General features: G+C 41.5%; 1 protein-coding gene across 1 annotated transcript; it reads left to right on the plus strand.

Annotated features, from left to right (window-relative positions):
• Positions 1 to 2,663: 2,663 nt before the first annotated feature.
• Positions 2,664 to 16,377, plus strand: LOC131225940 (probable glycosyltransferase STELLO2). The gene is made up of 3 exons (XM_058221550.1): positions 2,664 to 4,603; positions 15,550 to 15,676; positions 15,767 to 16,377. Exons 1-3 carry the CDS (start codon positions 2,901 to 2,903, stop codon positions 16,241 to 16,243), a joined length of 2,307 nt encoding a protein of 768 aa, XP_058077533.1. The 5' UTR covers positions 2,664 to 2,900; the 3' UTR covers positions 16,244 to 16,377.
• The last annotated feature ends 246 nt before the right edge of the window (positions 16,378 to 16,623 follow it).

Below are 16,623 nucleotides of genomic sequence, written 5' to 3' on the forward strand. Positions count from 1 at the left end.
CGAAATGCATCGAAATGACCGTGAATCAAAACGGAATTGCCGGGATTGACCGTGAAATGCATGAAAATGACCGTGAAGTGAAGCGAATTGACCATGAAATGCATGGAAATGACCGTGAAGTAAAGGGAATTAACCGTAAAATGCATCGAAATGACTGTGAAGTGAAGGGAATTGGCCGTGAAATGCATCGAAATGACCTTGAATCAAAACAGAATCGCCGGGATTGACCGTGAAATGCATGAAAATGACCGTGAAGTGAAGTGAATTGACCATGAAGTGAAGTGAAATGACCGTGAAATGCATCGAAATGACCGTGAATCAAAACGGAATCGCCGGGATTGACCATGAAATGTATGAAAATGACCGTGAAATGGAGCGAGTTGACCGTGAAATACATGGAAATGATCGTGAAGTGAAGGGAATTGACCGTGAAATGCATCGAAATGACTGTGAATCAAAACGGAATCACCAGGATTGACCGTGAAATGCATGAAAATGACCATGAAGTGAAGTGAATTGACCGTGAAATGCATGGAAATGACCGTGAAGTGAAGGGAATTGACCGTGAAATGCATGGAATTGACCGTGAATCAAAACGGGATTGCCGAGATTGACCGTGAAATGCATGAAAATGATCGTGAAGTGAAGCGAATTGACCGTGAAATGCATGGAAATGACTGTGAAGTGAAGGAAATTGACTGTGAAATGCATCGAAATGACTGTGGATCAAAACGGAATCGCCGAGATTGACCATGAAAATGACCGTGAGGTGAAGCGAGTTGACTGTGAAATGCATGGAAATGACCGTGAAGTGAAGGGAATTGACCGTGAAATGCATCGAAATGACCGTAAATCAAAACGGAATCACCAAGATTGACCATGAAATGCATGGAATTGATTGCGATGTAAATGAAATGAATGAAATTAATCACGAACTGATTGAAATTGACCGCAAAGTGAATGAAATGGATTTTCGACCATAGACCTGATGGAATCTTGAAAAATAACCAGGTTGGTTGGGTAAAGTAGCTTCTCCTACCCCAAAATCATATAGGGTACGTCAAGTAACTAATTTTGGTTTAGAAGATATTCTTGTTAAATGAATAAAGAAAAAAAATGAAAAAAAAGAGAATTTTTTTTTTATATGCTTATATATACATATTTATATAAATATGTATTAGAGAAAATTGTAGGTAGAATAAAGTTCTCCATGTAAAAAAATAAAAAATAAAAAATAAAAAAAATTTCATAGACTTGCACAGACTACACTTATGGCTACGGTTATAGTCTGTATCTATTGGTCAAATCACCTTCGATACATATCGAATGCTCTTCGATATGTATCGAAAATTGCAGGAATTTTGAGGAAACTCATTGGACAGTTCTGGACTTTTTTCGATTAATTGAAAGACCTTCGATACATATAAAAAGATGGATTGAAAAGGCAGGCTATGGTTGTTGCTACGGTTATAATCCGTAGCTATAGAAAACCCCTAGCCATAAGTTTTTACTTTTATTATTATTATTTTATTTTATTTTATTTTTTGCTATTGTAATCCCCACTACTTTTTGTGGGTCCTATTAAGAGGTATGTGTTATATCCAAACAGTCTATCTATTTGGCCAACTCATATTAAGGCTTGAGACGAAACATAAGACAGATCTAGCTATCAAGTGGACCACACTGTAAAAGGCTGTGGACGATTGAACGTCTACCATTGAAACCCTTTTGGGGTCACATAAGTTTTGGATCATTATGAAATTTGGTTTCCCTCTTCATTCTGGTCTTTTTGACCTGATGAATAGATTGGATGGAAAATAAATGTTATGATGGGCCCTACAAATTTTTTAACGGTGAAAATCAATTTTCCCGCTGCTCTTTGTAGTGTGGTCCAGTTGATCTTTGGATGTGATTTTTTTTTTTTTTTGATAATGCTTCGAAATGATCTCCAAATATGGATGAACGTTGTGGATATAATAAATACATAACTGTGGGGCCCACGTAACTTTGATATCTTTTGAACCGTTCGTACAACTCGGAGTTCGAGGAGCGTCAGCGCTGGTCTTCGAGCACCTGGCGATCTGCTTCCGGAAAGAAGCAGGGGCATTTTCGACCTGAGAAATGGGGCCGTACAGCCGGGGCTTATTCTTGGCAGGTAAAAGGCAAGTGGGCCTCAAAAGGTTGATGGGCCATATATGGGTCGTACAGTTGGAAATTTATCATAAAAAATTTCAAATGAAAAAGGAGTTACTCAATACTCTGGTTGTATATGATGTTTGATACTCGTGCGTTTAAAGATTATACACGTAGAAAAATTAATTCAAAATAATGGACTAAATTGTGAAACCTACCGTCTCTAACGACATTCAAAAAATCAGATTGGTTAATAATCCAGACCGCTGATTCCTGGGCACTTGGTTATTGAGGTAAGACCATTGGATATTTCATTTTTAACTGTGGGATGAATGTCCAGAAATCTAATAGTTAGATAACTAAATAAGAGAAATTTTTGGTACATGACCTATAAACTCGAGTAACCATAGTTTGGACAGTTTGTTTTGAATTTATTGTATTACAGGCATGCAATTTTTAACTAATTTATAACGCCCGCGGATCATCCATCACTCCTCCGGAGTATCAAAGTAAAACCTACCAGCAACAAAAATGCCCACCAACTGCTCTCTCAGTAGTTACAGAAAACGAAGAATCGCATTTGAAGAAGAATTGAAAAGAAACGAAAAAGAAAAGAAAAGAAATTAAGAAAAAAACGAAGTCCTGTGTCGGCAACAGCAAATCCTCTCTCTCAGCAGCAGCTATTCAGTCTTCTCTCTCTCTTTCTGAGCAGAGCCGCAGCAGCAGCATCTTGAATCTCAAATTCGATCAAATCCCAATCTAATCCAATGCTAGTCCAAGACCGTTCGCCGAAACCCCCAAAACCCACTCCATCTCCCTCTCTTCCATCACACCATCACCGCTTCTCCGAATCCAAATCCCTAGATTTCTCCACCTGGTTCTCAGAAAACCTCTACAAGATCGTCATAATCTCCCTTCTCCTCGCTACTGTCGCAGCTCTCTTCTTCCTTCGCCGCGTCGGCGACACTGCTGCCCTATTCTGCTTCCAGGAATCCCAGTCCAAGGCCCACCTCCCCTCTGCCATTCCCTACCCAAATCTCCCCCCTTCCTCGTCCATCCCCGCCATCATTGATCGTTCCTCCCCTTACTCCTCCTTCCGATCCGACCGTTGGATCGTCGTCTCCGTCTCCTCCCCTCCCTCTGATTCCCTCCGCCGCCTTGCCAAGGTCAAGGGCTGGCAGCTTCTCGCCATCGGCAATTCCCTCACCCCCTCTGATTGGTCCCTCAAAGGCGCCATCTTCCTCTCCTTGGAGCAGCAGGCTAGTCTAGGGTTCAGGATTGTCGATCATCTTCCGTACAATTCCTACGTGAGGAAGTCCGTCGGGTACCTCTATGCGATCCAGCATGGTGCTAAGAAGATCTTTGATGCAGATAATCGTGGCGATGTCATTGGTGGTGACCTTGGGAAGCACTTTGATCTCGAGTTGATCGGCGAGGACGCGCGGCGGACGACAGTGCTGCAGTACAGCCACGATGACCCGAACCGGACGGTGGTCAACCCGTACATACATTTTGGGCAACGGTCCGTCTGGCCCCGTGGCCTGCCTCTCGAGAATGTGGGCGAGGTCTCCCACGAGGAGTTCTATACTGAGGTCTACAGTGGGAAGCAATTCATTCAGCAGGGGCTGTCAAATGGCCTCCCAGATGTTGATTCTGTGTTCTACTTCACACGGAAATCTAAGCTGGAAGCATTTGATATCAGGTTCGATGAGGATGCGCCGAAGGTCGCACTGCCTCAGGGTATGATGGTGCCTGTGAATTCGTTCAATACGATCTTCCATTCATCTGCCTTCTGGGGTCTGATGCTTCCAGTCTCGGTCAGCACCATGGCTTCGGATGTTTTGAGGGGTTACTGGGCCCAGCGCATTTTGTGGGAGATTGGTGGGTTCGTTGCAGTTTATCCCCCTACCGTCCACCGGTATGATCGGGTAGAGTCTTACCCATTTTCTGAGGAGAAAGATCTCCACATCAACGTGGACCGTTTGATCAAGTTCTTGATCTTGTGGCGGTCAGAGAAGCCCACGTTGTTTGAAAAGATCCTGCATTTGAGTTATTCAATGGCAGAAGCAGGGTTTTGGACAGAGCAAGATGTGAGGTTTACAGCCGATTGGCTTCAGGACTTGCTGGCCATTGGATATCAGCAGCCGAGACTGATGACACTGGAATTGGGCCGGCCAAGGCCGACAATTGGGCATGGTGATCGGCGGGAATTCATCCCTCGGAAGCTCCCATCTGTGCATCTCGGGGTTGAGGAGGCTGGGACAGTGAATTATGAGATAGGGAACCTCATTCGTTGGCGGAAGAACTTTGGGAATGTCGTGCTTATCATGTTCTGCAGCGGGCCAGTAGAACGTACAGCCTTGGAGTGGAGATTGCTTTACGGTCGGATTTTCAAGACCGTGGTTATGCTCTCGGAGCAGAACAATACAGATCTCGCAGTAGGATACGGCCAGTTGTGGCAAGCATACAAGTAAGTTGAATTACATAATGAATTTCCTTCTAGTGTTAGTCATGGGGTCAGTAGTGATGCATGGGTTTTTACTGGTCATTGTAGATTGTCTGATTGCTTCTTTCTGACGATATACAAACCTGTTCTTAGAGGTTCTAGAATTGCCTCATGTGCGTTTGGACGACTTCGTATTCCATGTAAAGCTCATATGATGAATTGTAGGGATTTGTAGGGCATGGTAATGCTGTTATGATGTAGGTTCAAAATAGTTTGGAATGCAGGAAAAAGCGGCATTGGGAAAGGGTAACCATAAACAAAATGTGAAATCTTAATTCTCAGAAAAAAAAAAGTGAAATGTTAAGTTCATTATATTAACCTACCACTGTCTATGGAGATTAATTTAACCTTGACGAGTTGTGGTTCTGAAGACTAGAAGTCCAGCAAATAGGAGAGGCCTTTGCAGTGCACTCATCATTCATGCCGCTGCATCTGATGATGCAGGTAACTAACCATATCTGCTTTTAGCCCACATTCTTTTAGATAAGATTGAAGTAACATCGTTTGGTTTTGGCAAATTATTCTTTTTGTCCTGAAGAACTGATCATCCTCCACAACCTGCATAGCTGTACCATCTTTTGCGCCAACATGCCACTTGCATAGGGCATCAATGCCATGAATTGAAAATGTTAAGCCCCACCATGCCAGCCAAGCTGAAGCATTCCTAAATCCAGCCATGAGCTAAGGAACTGAATCCAGTTCCAGTCAGCCTGAGTCAGGCTTGGACTGGGCTGGGCCCACCATCTAAATACTCAGCCTACCAATGGTAAATAAGTCAGGTTGGCCAGGCTGTGATACTTGTTGGACATTCTAGCAGATGCAAGCCCTGTTCCCGCCCAATTAATTTCTGGGCCTAAAACTTAGCCCAGGTCATCCCATTTGCTGTCCTAATTTTGAGATACATTTGGATTTTTATTTTTGAAGATGAGATTCATGCAGATATGATAATGAATTATTTAAAATATGATGTCAACAATCTCCAGAATAGGGGCATGATTCTGCCCAATGTGTCGTGTCTTCATGAAGCCGAATCAATAGACCATATTTTCCTTCATTGTCCTTTTGCCTCAGATGTTTGGTCTCGGGTCCTCCCCACGGCGAAAGTCTTGTGGGTGATGCCCGCTTCCATTGATGGGTTCTTCCGTTCATGGCATGTGGGAGATGAGGGGTCCCTCAGCAGAAAAAAAGTGGAAGATCATCTTCTTAGCTATCCTTTGGGCTATCTGGGCTGAAAGAACTATCGTTGTGTCCATAACTAACACTCTATATATATATATATATATATATATATATATTCAAGGGCTCTAATAGATCAAAATCTCTTCTTTGAGAGAAGTACTCAATTAAATACTTCGTTGTTATTTTCCATAAGCCATTATTAGATCTATTTCTGACTAATTCATATCCTTGTAACACTAATTGTTTATTTGACATGGAATGTTGCAAACTTTAGCTTTGTTCATAAGTTTCATAGAGCTTTAATCAGGATGATTCAGAACACAAGTTTGAATTATTGTCATGTAATTTTAATCAGTTTCAATTGATTATGGTTCTTGTAGTTTAAAATGGAATCTTCTTATTTCATGATTCATATAAAAAATTATGTATGAATACAGAATATATCAATATTTTAAAGGATTGGCACCTGCAAACTGAAATATATTGAAACACATTTCACTCTACTTCGGTTGGAATGTATTTAAAATCTTCACATGTTAAAAAGTTCAGAAATACTTATGGTGACAACGATGATGATGACAGGAGCAGCAGCAGCAATAATAAACTTTGGTTTGAATTTTTGTGTGCCACTTGCATATTTCCTCTGTGGTTATTGTGTCTTAAGCCCTCATAGCTCCAACCCTCCAACTACACTATCCAAACCAAACACCTTGGCTTCAATTGCATTCCCAGTGCACAAGAAATTGGCAAAGATAAGTGGTGCATCTGTTTAGTCACTGCTCTTATGCCCTGGGGGCGTGGGACAGCATCCTCTCTTCTTTCAACCTGCCTAGGGTAATGCCGAACTCTGTGGGGGAGTTGTTCTTGTCTTGGCATGTGGGGGTTCCCAGATACAAAGATAAGTAGAAATGGTGCCTCGCTTTGCTTGGCTGCCCTGTGGTGTATTTGGTTGGAAAGGATTGAAAGATGCTTTAGGGATAGATGCCAGCCCATGAGATTCATCGTTAGCAAGGTGTTTTTTCTTCTTAGGGATTGGGGTTCCTAATCCAGGGAGTTGGTTTGTATTTTAGTTTTTTGGTCTTTGTTTTTGTTCTCTGTTTTTCTTATGAATCTGTTGGCTTCTTCAATAAAATTATAAATTCTCAAGAAAAAAGAAAAAGAAAAAAAGAAATTGTTAGAGAGTTTATCCCACTGGCTGCTTTCCCTAAATTTCCTTCACTACTCTGTTGATGTAAAGTTTGAGCTGTCCCAACCTGAAGCGATTGCCCTCCAAAGATTTCTCAGTGTACGGAAGGGATTTGACATGTTCAGTTCTTTGATACCTAGGCTGAGGAAACCTCCTTAGAGCATGATTACATTGAGGCCCTTTTTGAAGCTTCAAGGATGAAACCTTGGATCAGAAGTCTTGCAGGATTCCCTAGCAAGACACTATCATTCCTCCAATTCCAGTAACTTCTTGGGTTGTGCTACCTTACTTTTAATGAATCATGGGTGATGGTACTTAACTCTAGTTCAAAGTAAGTAATCTATTCTCATTGTATCCATGTTTGATTCATTACCATCATCTAAGCCTTGTACCAACTAATTGGGGTCAGCGCACATGGCAACTGGGAACAAGACTCTCCATGTGCATTTGGACCTCTCATTCTGACCATGTTCCCAGATCAAACACTGAAGTAGCATATGATATAACGAAACTAACATTCAGATTATGAAACATTCTCTCCCTCCTTACATCAAGAATGATTATTCTGTTTGGTATGTTGAAAATTTGAGGTCAAGAGTCTATTGAGTTGGCTAGGGGACAAATTTCCTGAAGTGTCACAGTCAAATTGGATCTGCCAGTCTTCCAAAACTCTCTATTCTTTTTTGGCTAGCTTATTGAACAAGTATTTGAGTGTGAAATTGGCCAAATTGGCCAAAGAATGAAATCAAGCTTTAAGATCTCATATCCAAATTGGCTAACTAATCCGAAGTTACATTTGCACTGGCCATGGGCCAGGCTGGGGCCAGGCAAAATCAATTTTTTTATTAGGTCTGGTATGACTGGTTCAAAATGCCGGCCTGAATCAACCCATGCCCACTTCTAGCCATCCCTCATTACATGTATCTCTTTAACCTGGAGTTGTGTATTTCTGAAATAAGCTAAGACATGATGAACGTTGCCCAAACCTAAGGAGATGTTTTGATATCTGAAATGTATGCATAAAACCTCACAAGATCTTATTATGTGGAAATGACTTAATAGTTGGAATGATCTCTCTTTTGAGGAAGGTCTCCATCAATGTACTATAGATGTGAAGGAGGAAAAGCAAAAGGGTAAGTAGTTTTGAAACAAAGGTAGACGGAGAGTGGGACTGGGACTGAAAAGAACCTCGAAGCATACAATTGTATTCCCTATTCAATGAACAGAATGAATGCAGAAGTAATTTATAGGCTTCCCAACTCCTTATGTAAAAGGTGATAGAGTGTGTTTTAGAAGAACTAATAGTTTGCTGCGTCAAATAAAGAAGCAGTTGTCAAAGATTGTTTCGAACTTCAATTTTAGAAAAATCTTAAAGATGATGAGCTGAAACTTTTCGTGATTTTCTTGAACGGCTCCATTTGGTTTTCTTGTAGAGGCAAAGGACACACAAAGGTGGAAAAAGTGCTTGGGTGATTTCTTTTGCTAAATCTTTCTTCGAAGACCTCATTACAGGGAATCGCCCTTTGCCCATTACTACTGTTCAGGAACTAATGGCTTCTCCTAGAGTCATTGCATTTATGTGGGTGGGTGGAAAGATAAGTGTCTTGTTCTCGATAATTTAGAGAGCAGGAGTTTACACTTTACACCTATCAAATAGCTTTGTGATATGAGAAAAGGAGGAAACTGGTCATCATCTCTGCCTATGCTGCTTGTGGCTGGCCCAATGTGGCAGATTTTCTCAAACAAGTTCATGATCTCATTGGTGTTTACGTAAAATTTTGGGGAGGTTTTCAGTAGCTGGGTCATTGGGCCGTTCACTGCAAGAGGAACGGTCCTATGGAGGATCCCTGTGTGCTATGCTGGTTTGGAAGGAGAGAATAACCAAATTTTCATTGATTCAAGATGAAGTGAGGATATAGAAGGAAACATAATCTTTTGGGCTCTTTCATTGTCGGTCTCTTGAGACATTTTCTTGTGGTACTCAAGTAGGAATTGGTTACCCATTGCGAAGAGTGAGATTTCAGCGTTGTTCCATACGGTCCAACCGTCCTCCGATGGGTGGTTGGAAGTGTAACTTTGGTGAAGCATGGAGCTTCAGGTGGAAATCGCAGCCCTTCTAGAATTGGAGGAATCCTTAAGGATGGAAAAGTTCATATTCACATGGTGTTTTTGGGTCCTCTTGCTCTGGTAGGAGTTTTTGTGGCATCAGCATCTCTCTCTTTGAGAGAAGCTTTATTATTTTCAGTTGCAAGTTCTGTGGCGATGCCATCATGTGGTGGGACTCTTATAATGTTATCTAGTGGAGATGAAAGTGGGAGCCAAGATGTGGGTGTTTTGTTTTGTGTTTGATAAAATTTGGTCTATCATTCTCATGTTAAAGATCTTGTTTGCCCACCGAGGAAGAGAGGCCAATTCTGAGGCCAAGGGGCTTGTGAAGGAGGCAGTGAGCTGACCAGGTATTCCATAACAGTAATGGTGGCCATTGGCCATTACTGTAATGTTATGGGCCATAATGGCTGTTACACTTTTTTTTTTTTTTTTTTCGAAAAACGTTTTTAGCCCTGTAATGGTTTGTTACGAGGCCATTACAGGTCATTTTTTCCATAATGGCCATTATGACACCTATAACAGTTGGTTACCATTACTGTTACATAACAGCCATTACAGCCGTTATATAACCTCTTTGAAATACCTTGGAGCCGACAGACTGTGTATTGGGCATTCATTTCACTTTCTGCAATGATTTAGCCAGTTTTCTTTAAAAACAAAGAACTTGCTACCTTCACACACACACACACACAAAAAGCAGGATGGAAAGATAGAGAAGCTTTTTGGATAAGTTGAAGGATGTGCTAATGAATAGCACTTACCAACTTGTAAGGTCTTATGGTTGAATATTTACTGTTTGAAACCATTCAAAATAAGTGAATAAGACCCTATTCGAAGTTTGTTTTCTGTTCCATGAGTTTCCGGGAAGAGGTAGATCAAATTCATGTGCTTAATGGCTATTCCTTCTTCGTAACTGTCCAGATCATTTTACACATGCCGTGTGTCTGCTGTAGAAGTGGAAGGGGACTGGTCTCCACCCCGTGTAAATATCTTGATGTAGTAACATTTGTTACATAGATTGATTATTTGCATTTGAAATAGCACATGCATCTGATATCTAGACATATTTAATGCTATGTTTGGATGTAATGCTTGTATTCATGTCCTAGATTTGTGAAGACATGACTTCCTCATCATATCCATGTCCGGACGTCGTGGAAAAAGCTGTGTTTTTCTTATGAGGTATATGGTATCTTGAAGAATTATATTTGTTTTTTGCATCCCCTGTGTGCATTTGGAGTCAAAGTCCTTGACTGATAGAATGGCAGGTGTTGGTACCATTGGGAGTTATTGTATATAGGTTCTGCCTTTGATTGCTTACCGAGAAAAAAGTTTCCTTTTTATTAGTTCTTTGGGGATTTCTCCCATGTGGGTGTACCTGTGTCTCAGTTCTTCTTTCTTGGCATAGGAGCTGCCTCCTCGTGGTTGTGTTTGTTTTTCGACATACCTCTCTTTTTTCTTTAGTTGTTTTAATGAATACAATGCATTGTTGTTAAACATGAGAAAAAAGGTTCTGCAAGATAATGGTTGTGAGTAACCAATTAAATCATATGGGACAGTCTTGCCATATGCATGTCGCTGTAAGGAAAAGTAGGCAAAGAGGTGTCACTTCTCCTTTGGTTTCGTACCCATAGGTATTGCTCCTTAAGGGAGGAAAAAAGTTGGCAAAGAATGCTGCATGTTTCTTTTGTTGTTGCTAGAAAACAAATCGTCTCCCCTTTATGGTTTTCCCCTTGGCCCAAGGAGACAGTTAAGGAACAACATATTCATTCAATGAGTGTAGCTATTCATAGGATGAGTGTAGTTGAAATGAGGATGTTGAGAGAGATGAGTGCCAAGACAAGAAGGATAAAACTAGAATTGAATGCATTTGAGGGAACTTAGGAGTAGCACTGATAGGGTAGTAAAATGAGGGGAAAATGAAAATAGACTTAGATGGTTTGTTCATGTGCAACATGAGACCAAGAACTGGTTCTGGTTAGGAGTGAGTTGGTGCAAACCAAAGGCTCTAAAAGGGCAGGCAGAAGGATCAGAAAGGATGTGGGTGGAGGTATTAAAAAAAGAATAGATGACCTATGGTCTAATTGAAGTTGTGGCCCTTAATAGATGGAATGGCAGAGAAGGATTTGTGTAGCCCACCCCAATTACTTGGATCAGCCTTAGATGATGATGATGATGATTTCTTGTAAGGCCCAAAGAATGAGTTGAGTTGTTGAATAGTTGGGCTTAGATGTGAGGGCAACTAAAGACTTGAATACACTAAATAGCTGGAGTTGAAATTGCGAATTTCAATTATTAAGTTATCAGGGTATGGCACTCCATATGGCTCGGGTGTATCATTTGCACTTAAAATTGAAGGGTCATACAAGGTAAAGTTCTTGTTTTCGAGCGTCTGGTCAACCTAATATTACTTAGCTTTCCAAGTATTCAATTGAAGGGTCATGCAAGGTAAAGTTCCTGTTTTAAAGTCTCTGAGCAACCTAATATTACTTAGCTTTCCAAGTATTAAATTTTCCTTCTCCTGAATTGGTTGTTGAAGCCCACATCACATAAGTTTCTTTGTTATCTGACTACCTGTATGAAGGAGCTTCGGATTGGGTAGCTGTCTTCCAAATCTCTTTAGATTTACCAGTTAACCTAAGATCTCTGCATCGAGAGAGCAGAGATCTCTTAGGAGTCCAGTTAGTATTGTCCATAATATTTTTTTTTTTTTGGAAAAGTGACGAGGTATTATAAAACGAGGGAAGGATTACAAAATAGGGAAATGACCCGCTGAGATAGCGGGCCAAACCAGCTAACAAAATGAAAATGAAAGCAAATTACAGCTGTTGCTATGCAGCACGTGGGAGGCCTATTCCACAATAAGAAAGTGGACTCTTTTGATAAGATGACCAACATCGTGAGATTCCCCTTTGAAGCATCTCCCATTACACTCTTCCCAGACTGCCCACCAAACAGCCGCTAGAGCCATTCTCCAAACTATATTTTTCTGCTTACCAAAGTCTGCTCCATGCCAGGCTATAAGCAAACTACCAGAAGAGAGAGGGAGAACCCAAGAGATGTTGAACCAAGAGAAAACCACGGACCAGATCTGATGGATGAACGGGCGGTGGATGAAAAGATGGTTCACTGATTCAGCCTCTGCCATGCAACAGAGGTAGATGTTAGGGATGCACATACCTCTTTTCCTTAAATTGTCTTCTGTCAACACCTTCCTGATGCTAACCAGCCAATTGAACACCACGAACTTTTGGGGGATTCTGTATTTCCATAGATGTTCCGACTTAGGATCTGCCGAGCCCAAGGAATTGATGTATATTCGATTGTCTAGAGATCGGACCGAGAAGATGCCTTTTTTGTCGTGAAGCCAAATAGGACTATTGGGAGCCTGCTGATCTAGGGTACTATTGTTGAGAAGAGACAACAGACCCGCGAGCTCATTGATTTCATAATCATGAAGATTTCTGCGACAAGGAATATTCCACACATTCTTAGATCCGGAAACCGATAAATTGTTTGCCACCATTATAAGCCCGATTTGGAGCCAGACAATAGATGAACGGAAACACTTCTTTAAGAGGGGACTCGCCAATCCATGTGTCATTCTAAAAGGAGATATTCTTACCATTGCCAACCAAGAAGCGAGTTTCATTAAGGACAACCTGTTTCATTTCTAGCACTCCCTTCCATAATGTTGAGGCTCTGTAAGCTGCTGAATCTTTAGTCCACCACCCTCCAACTGAATGGCCATATTTACATTTAACCAAGGAATTCCACAGGGAGCCAGATTTAGACCTGTGTCTCCAGGTCCATTTACCGAGAAGAGCCCGGTTCATCAACTTCAGATTTCTAACACCAGCACCACCATCACGAGTATGTAAGCACATTGTTTTCCAATCGACCAGATGGAAGTTCTTCTTATCGCCCTCACCGTACCAAAGAAAGTCTCGTCTTAAGCTTTCGAGCTTGTCCAGGATGGATTTCAGACATTTGAATAACGACATATGGTATAGAGGCAAGCTGGATAGGACCGCTTTGATCATGGTAAGACGACCCCCTATAGATAGATACTTGCATTTCCAAGAGGCTAGATGCTTCTCGAATCAATCTATGACTTTATCCCACAGGAATTTTGGAGGTTTACCCACAGAGAGCGGAAGGCCAACAAACGTAGTGGGAAGGGATTCCATTGAGCAGTTGAAGATGGCAGCGTACTCGGCGATCTCCTCCTCATCCATATTTACACCAAAAATAGTGGACTTAGCCAGATTGACTCTGAGACCCGACATCGCCTTGAAACAACAAATAATGGTAAGGAGATTGCTTGCCTTATCGAGATTGGCTTCACAGAAGAGAAGGGTATCATTTGCGTACTGTATATGGGAAATGAGAGGCATGCCACTGATATGACAGCCACCGATAATACTGCATTCTAAACCTTTTTGCAGCATCTTGGAAAAGGCTTCTCCCACTATTAAGAAGAGAAACGGGGACAGAGGGTCTCCCTGACGGCGACCCCTAGAACTAGCGAAAAAGCCTTTGGGGGAGCCGTTGAGGAGAACCGAGAAGAACGTTGTCCCCACGCATTCTTTGATCTAGCCGCACCATTTAGCGCCGAAGCCCATCTTCTGTAACATATACTGAAGGAATTCCCAGTCTACGTGATCATAGGCCTTCTCAATATTTAGTTTGCATAGGATGCTCTTTGACTTGGCTTTGTGATGGAGTCAAGGCATTCAAAAGCAATCAGGGCGTTGTCGATGATCGGTCTGCCTGGAATAAAGGCGCTTTGATTGTCTGAGATAATCTTCCCCACCACCCCTCTCAAACGAGAAGCAAGGATTTTTGCTAGAATTTTATAAGGCCCTCCTAACAAACTGATCGGTCTGAAATCCTTCAAGGCCACTGCTCCCGGGATTTTTGGAATCAAACGATAAAGGATACTCCTAGCTCCTTAGACAGACAACTTCTATCATGAAATTCAGAGATAAACGCCATAATGTCACCCTGTAGCTCTACCCAGAATGAAAGGAAGAAGGATATCGGGAACCCATCTGGGCCTGGGGCTTTATCGCCTGATAAGGAGCTGATCGGCTCCTTAACTTCAGCAACTGAGATCTGAGCTTCGTAATAAATTAATTGCAGGTAATGTATTTTTCTTCTGCATGTCAGCTATTTGCAGAAGAGAAGTTCTCAAGTCTAACCAGTTGGACCACCAGTTACGGTTCACCCAGCGGATAACTTCCAGCCTATTAAGTGAACACAACATCCAACCCTTCCAATATGTGCGTCCCACTATGAGGATCACGTAATACAAAAATCAGCCCCACTTACTCATCAGGTGGGCCACACAACAGAAGACAATTTCTAGCCATTGATAAATTGTAATATACAAGTCTGGTATGCTCAATGAGTGGATGTGGCTGATTTTTGCACAAGGGAATCCTCATGGTGAGGCCAACCTATTTGACGGATTGGATGTCATGTGCACATGAAAGCTTGAGTGTTATCCGCTGAGTGGACTCTAACTTGTGTCCAACCGGTTGGACTTGAGAGCTTCTCGTTGCAGAATCAATTGCTAATTGTTGGTGGTTATGGTAAGTATCCACATGCAATTCTAATAGAATGAGTGAAATGTGTTTGAACAAAAAGAAAAGGAACTGTAGATAAACCAATCTCATGATGAATGTGGCAGGGGCCTTGTTTATGAGTTAATACTCCCAACCATAAACTGGTGGATGTCTGTCAGATCTGAACCTAATCTCCATAATTAGTTGTGTGCCCTATGTTGATCTGAGGATGTGTCATGTTGCCATTCTAAGAGACTGCCAAGTGGGAATTCTATTAACCTTCTCTTTTCTATCTGGTTGTGGAAATTCTATGGAAATGGATGTGAAGGCTCTTAGGAAAAGCTTTGATGCTTCTTCAAAAAGAATTTTGGTGGCTTTGATCATGGAAGGAGGTTCAAAAGGCATGATCTCTTGATCCTCAATGATTTATTTCCATGCTCATTTGCCTGTCATGAAATTTGTGATATTACCTTTATACATTTCATTTGCACATGTGGAAAGGCAAGTGAATAACATGTTCTTTTGTTCGGCCAAAAAGGGCTTGAACCTTCGTTGTACTTGTAACTTGTTCTCTATTCCTTCAATGTCTCTCATTTCCTTCTAGTAATGAAATTTTATCACTCCTTGGAAAGAGTAAAAAGAAAGAGCAAAAAGATATTCCTTGAAAATAGGGAAAGGAAAGGGTGTATGTACTGGTTTTGTATTTTTGAAACGACATATTCCCCATGCTTTGGGAACTGGTTTTACAATAGAAATCACTGGAAGAAGGCAAAATCCTACAGAAGTCAATTTCTTGAGCAAAACTGTCAATTGCCTTCTATCACAGTCTTGTCCTCTCTCACACATATCAATCTCTGATTGTACAGATACCTGCCAAAGATATTCGACCAGTATACAGGTGCAGAAGGCTTTCTATTCCTGCAGGATGACACGGTTCTGAACTACTGGAATCTGCTGCAAGCGGAGAAGACTAAGCTGTGGATTACCCACAAGGTTAGTCTCCTAAAATGGCCCCACTCGTTGCTCATTGCTCATTGCTCATTCCTCCTCTTCTACTGATACAATCCTTGTATTTTTTTCAAGGTCCCTGAATCTTGGATGACGGTTTCTATTGAAGCCAAGAACAAGACATGGTTTTCAAGCCAGGCAGAACTGCTAAAAAGAGTAGTGTCCAATCTGCCAGCTCATTTTCAGGTCAGTTACAAAGAGAGCATGGATGAGGATAAGCAGAGGATAATCCTCTGCAATTCCGAAATATTCTACGTTCCACGACGCTTTGTTGGCGACTTTGTAGATCTTGTGGGCCTTGTTGGTGATTTGGACATCCATCATAAGATTGCTGTGCCCATGTTCTTTATGGCGATGGATTCGCCAAGTAATTTTGATGATGTTTTCCAGACGATGGTTCATCGGGATCAACCACCGTCTAATGCTTCTTTGAACATCTATTCTTCCCAAGCATCAGCTGTACATCCGTGGAATGTGTCGAGCGAGTCCGATTTTGTAAAGCTGATAAGAATCATGGCGACCGGAGACCCTCTTCTAATGGAGATGGTATAAAACATGTACCTGATTCTCTATTTTGAGGGAAGGGAGGGGAGGTTGTTTGGTGGTTGTTATTCTTTTGTAGATGTATGCTGTATTATTATTCATTTTGCTGGATTTTGAGGGGATTTTCCACGCTGTTGTGATTATCCTTTTTTTTTTTTGTTTTTTCGTCTTCTTCTTTCGTTTGCATTGAGAAGAAAAACCTCTTCTCTAATAACCATTTTTTTTTTTTTTTTTGATGGATGAGGATGAAGGCCCCTTATTTTCACATTCACATGGTGTGTTACTGAACTAGAAGAGGGATTCTAGAGTCTTGCTGCCAAGTGGACTGGGTTTTGCAAGCGAGACCCATTGTTTATTCATCAGGACTGCTGTTCTACTTCTTATGGGCC

Source organism: Magnolia sinica, chromosome 14 (genome assembly GCF_029962835.1).
Source record: "Magnolia sinica isolate HGM2019 chromosome 14, MsV1, whole genome shotgun sequence".
In the NCBI taxonomy this organism is placed as follows: domain Eukaryota; kingdom Viridiplantae; phylum Streptophyta; class Magnoliopsida; order Magnoliales; family Magnoliaceae; genus Magnolia; species Magnolia sinica.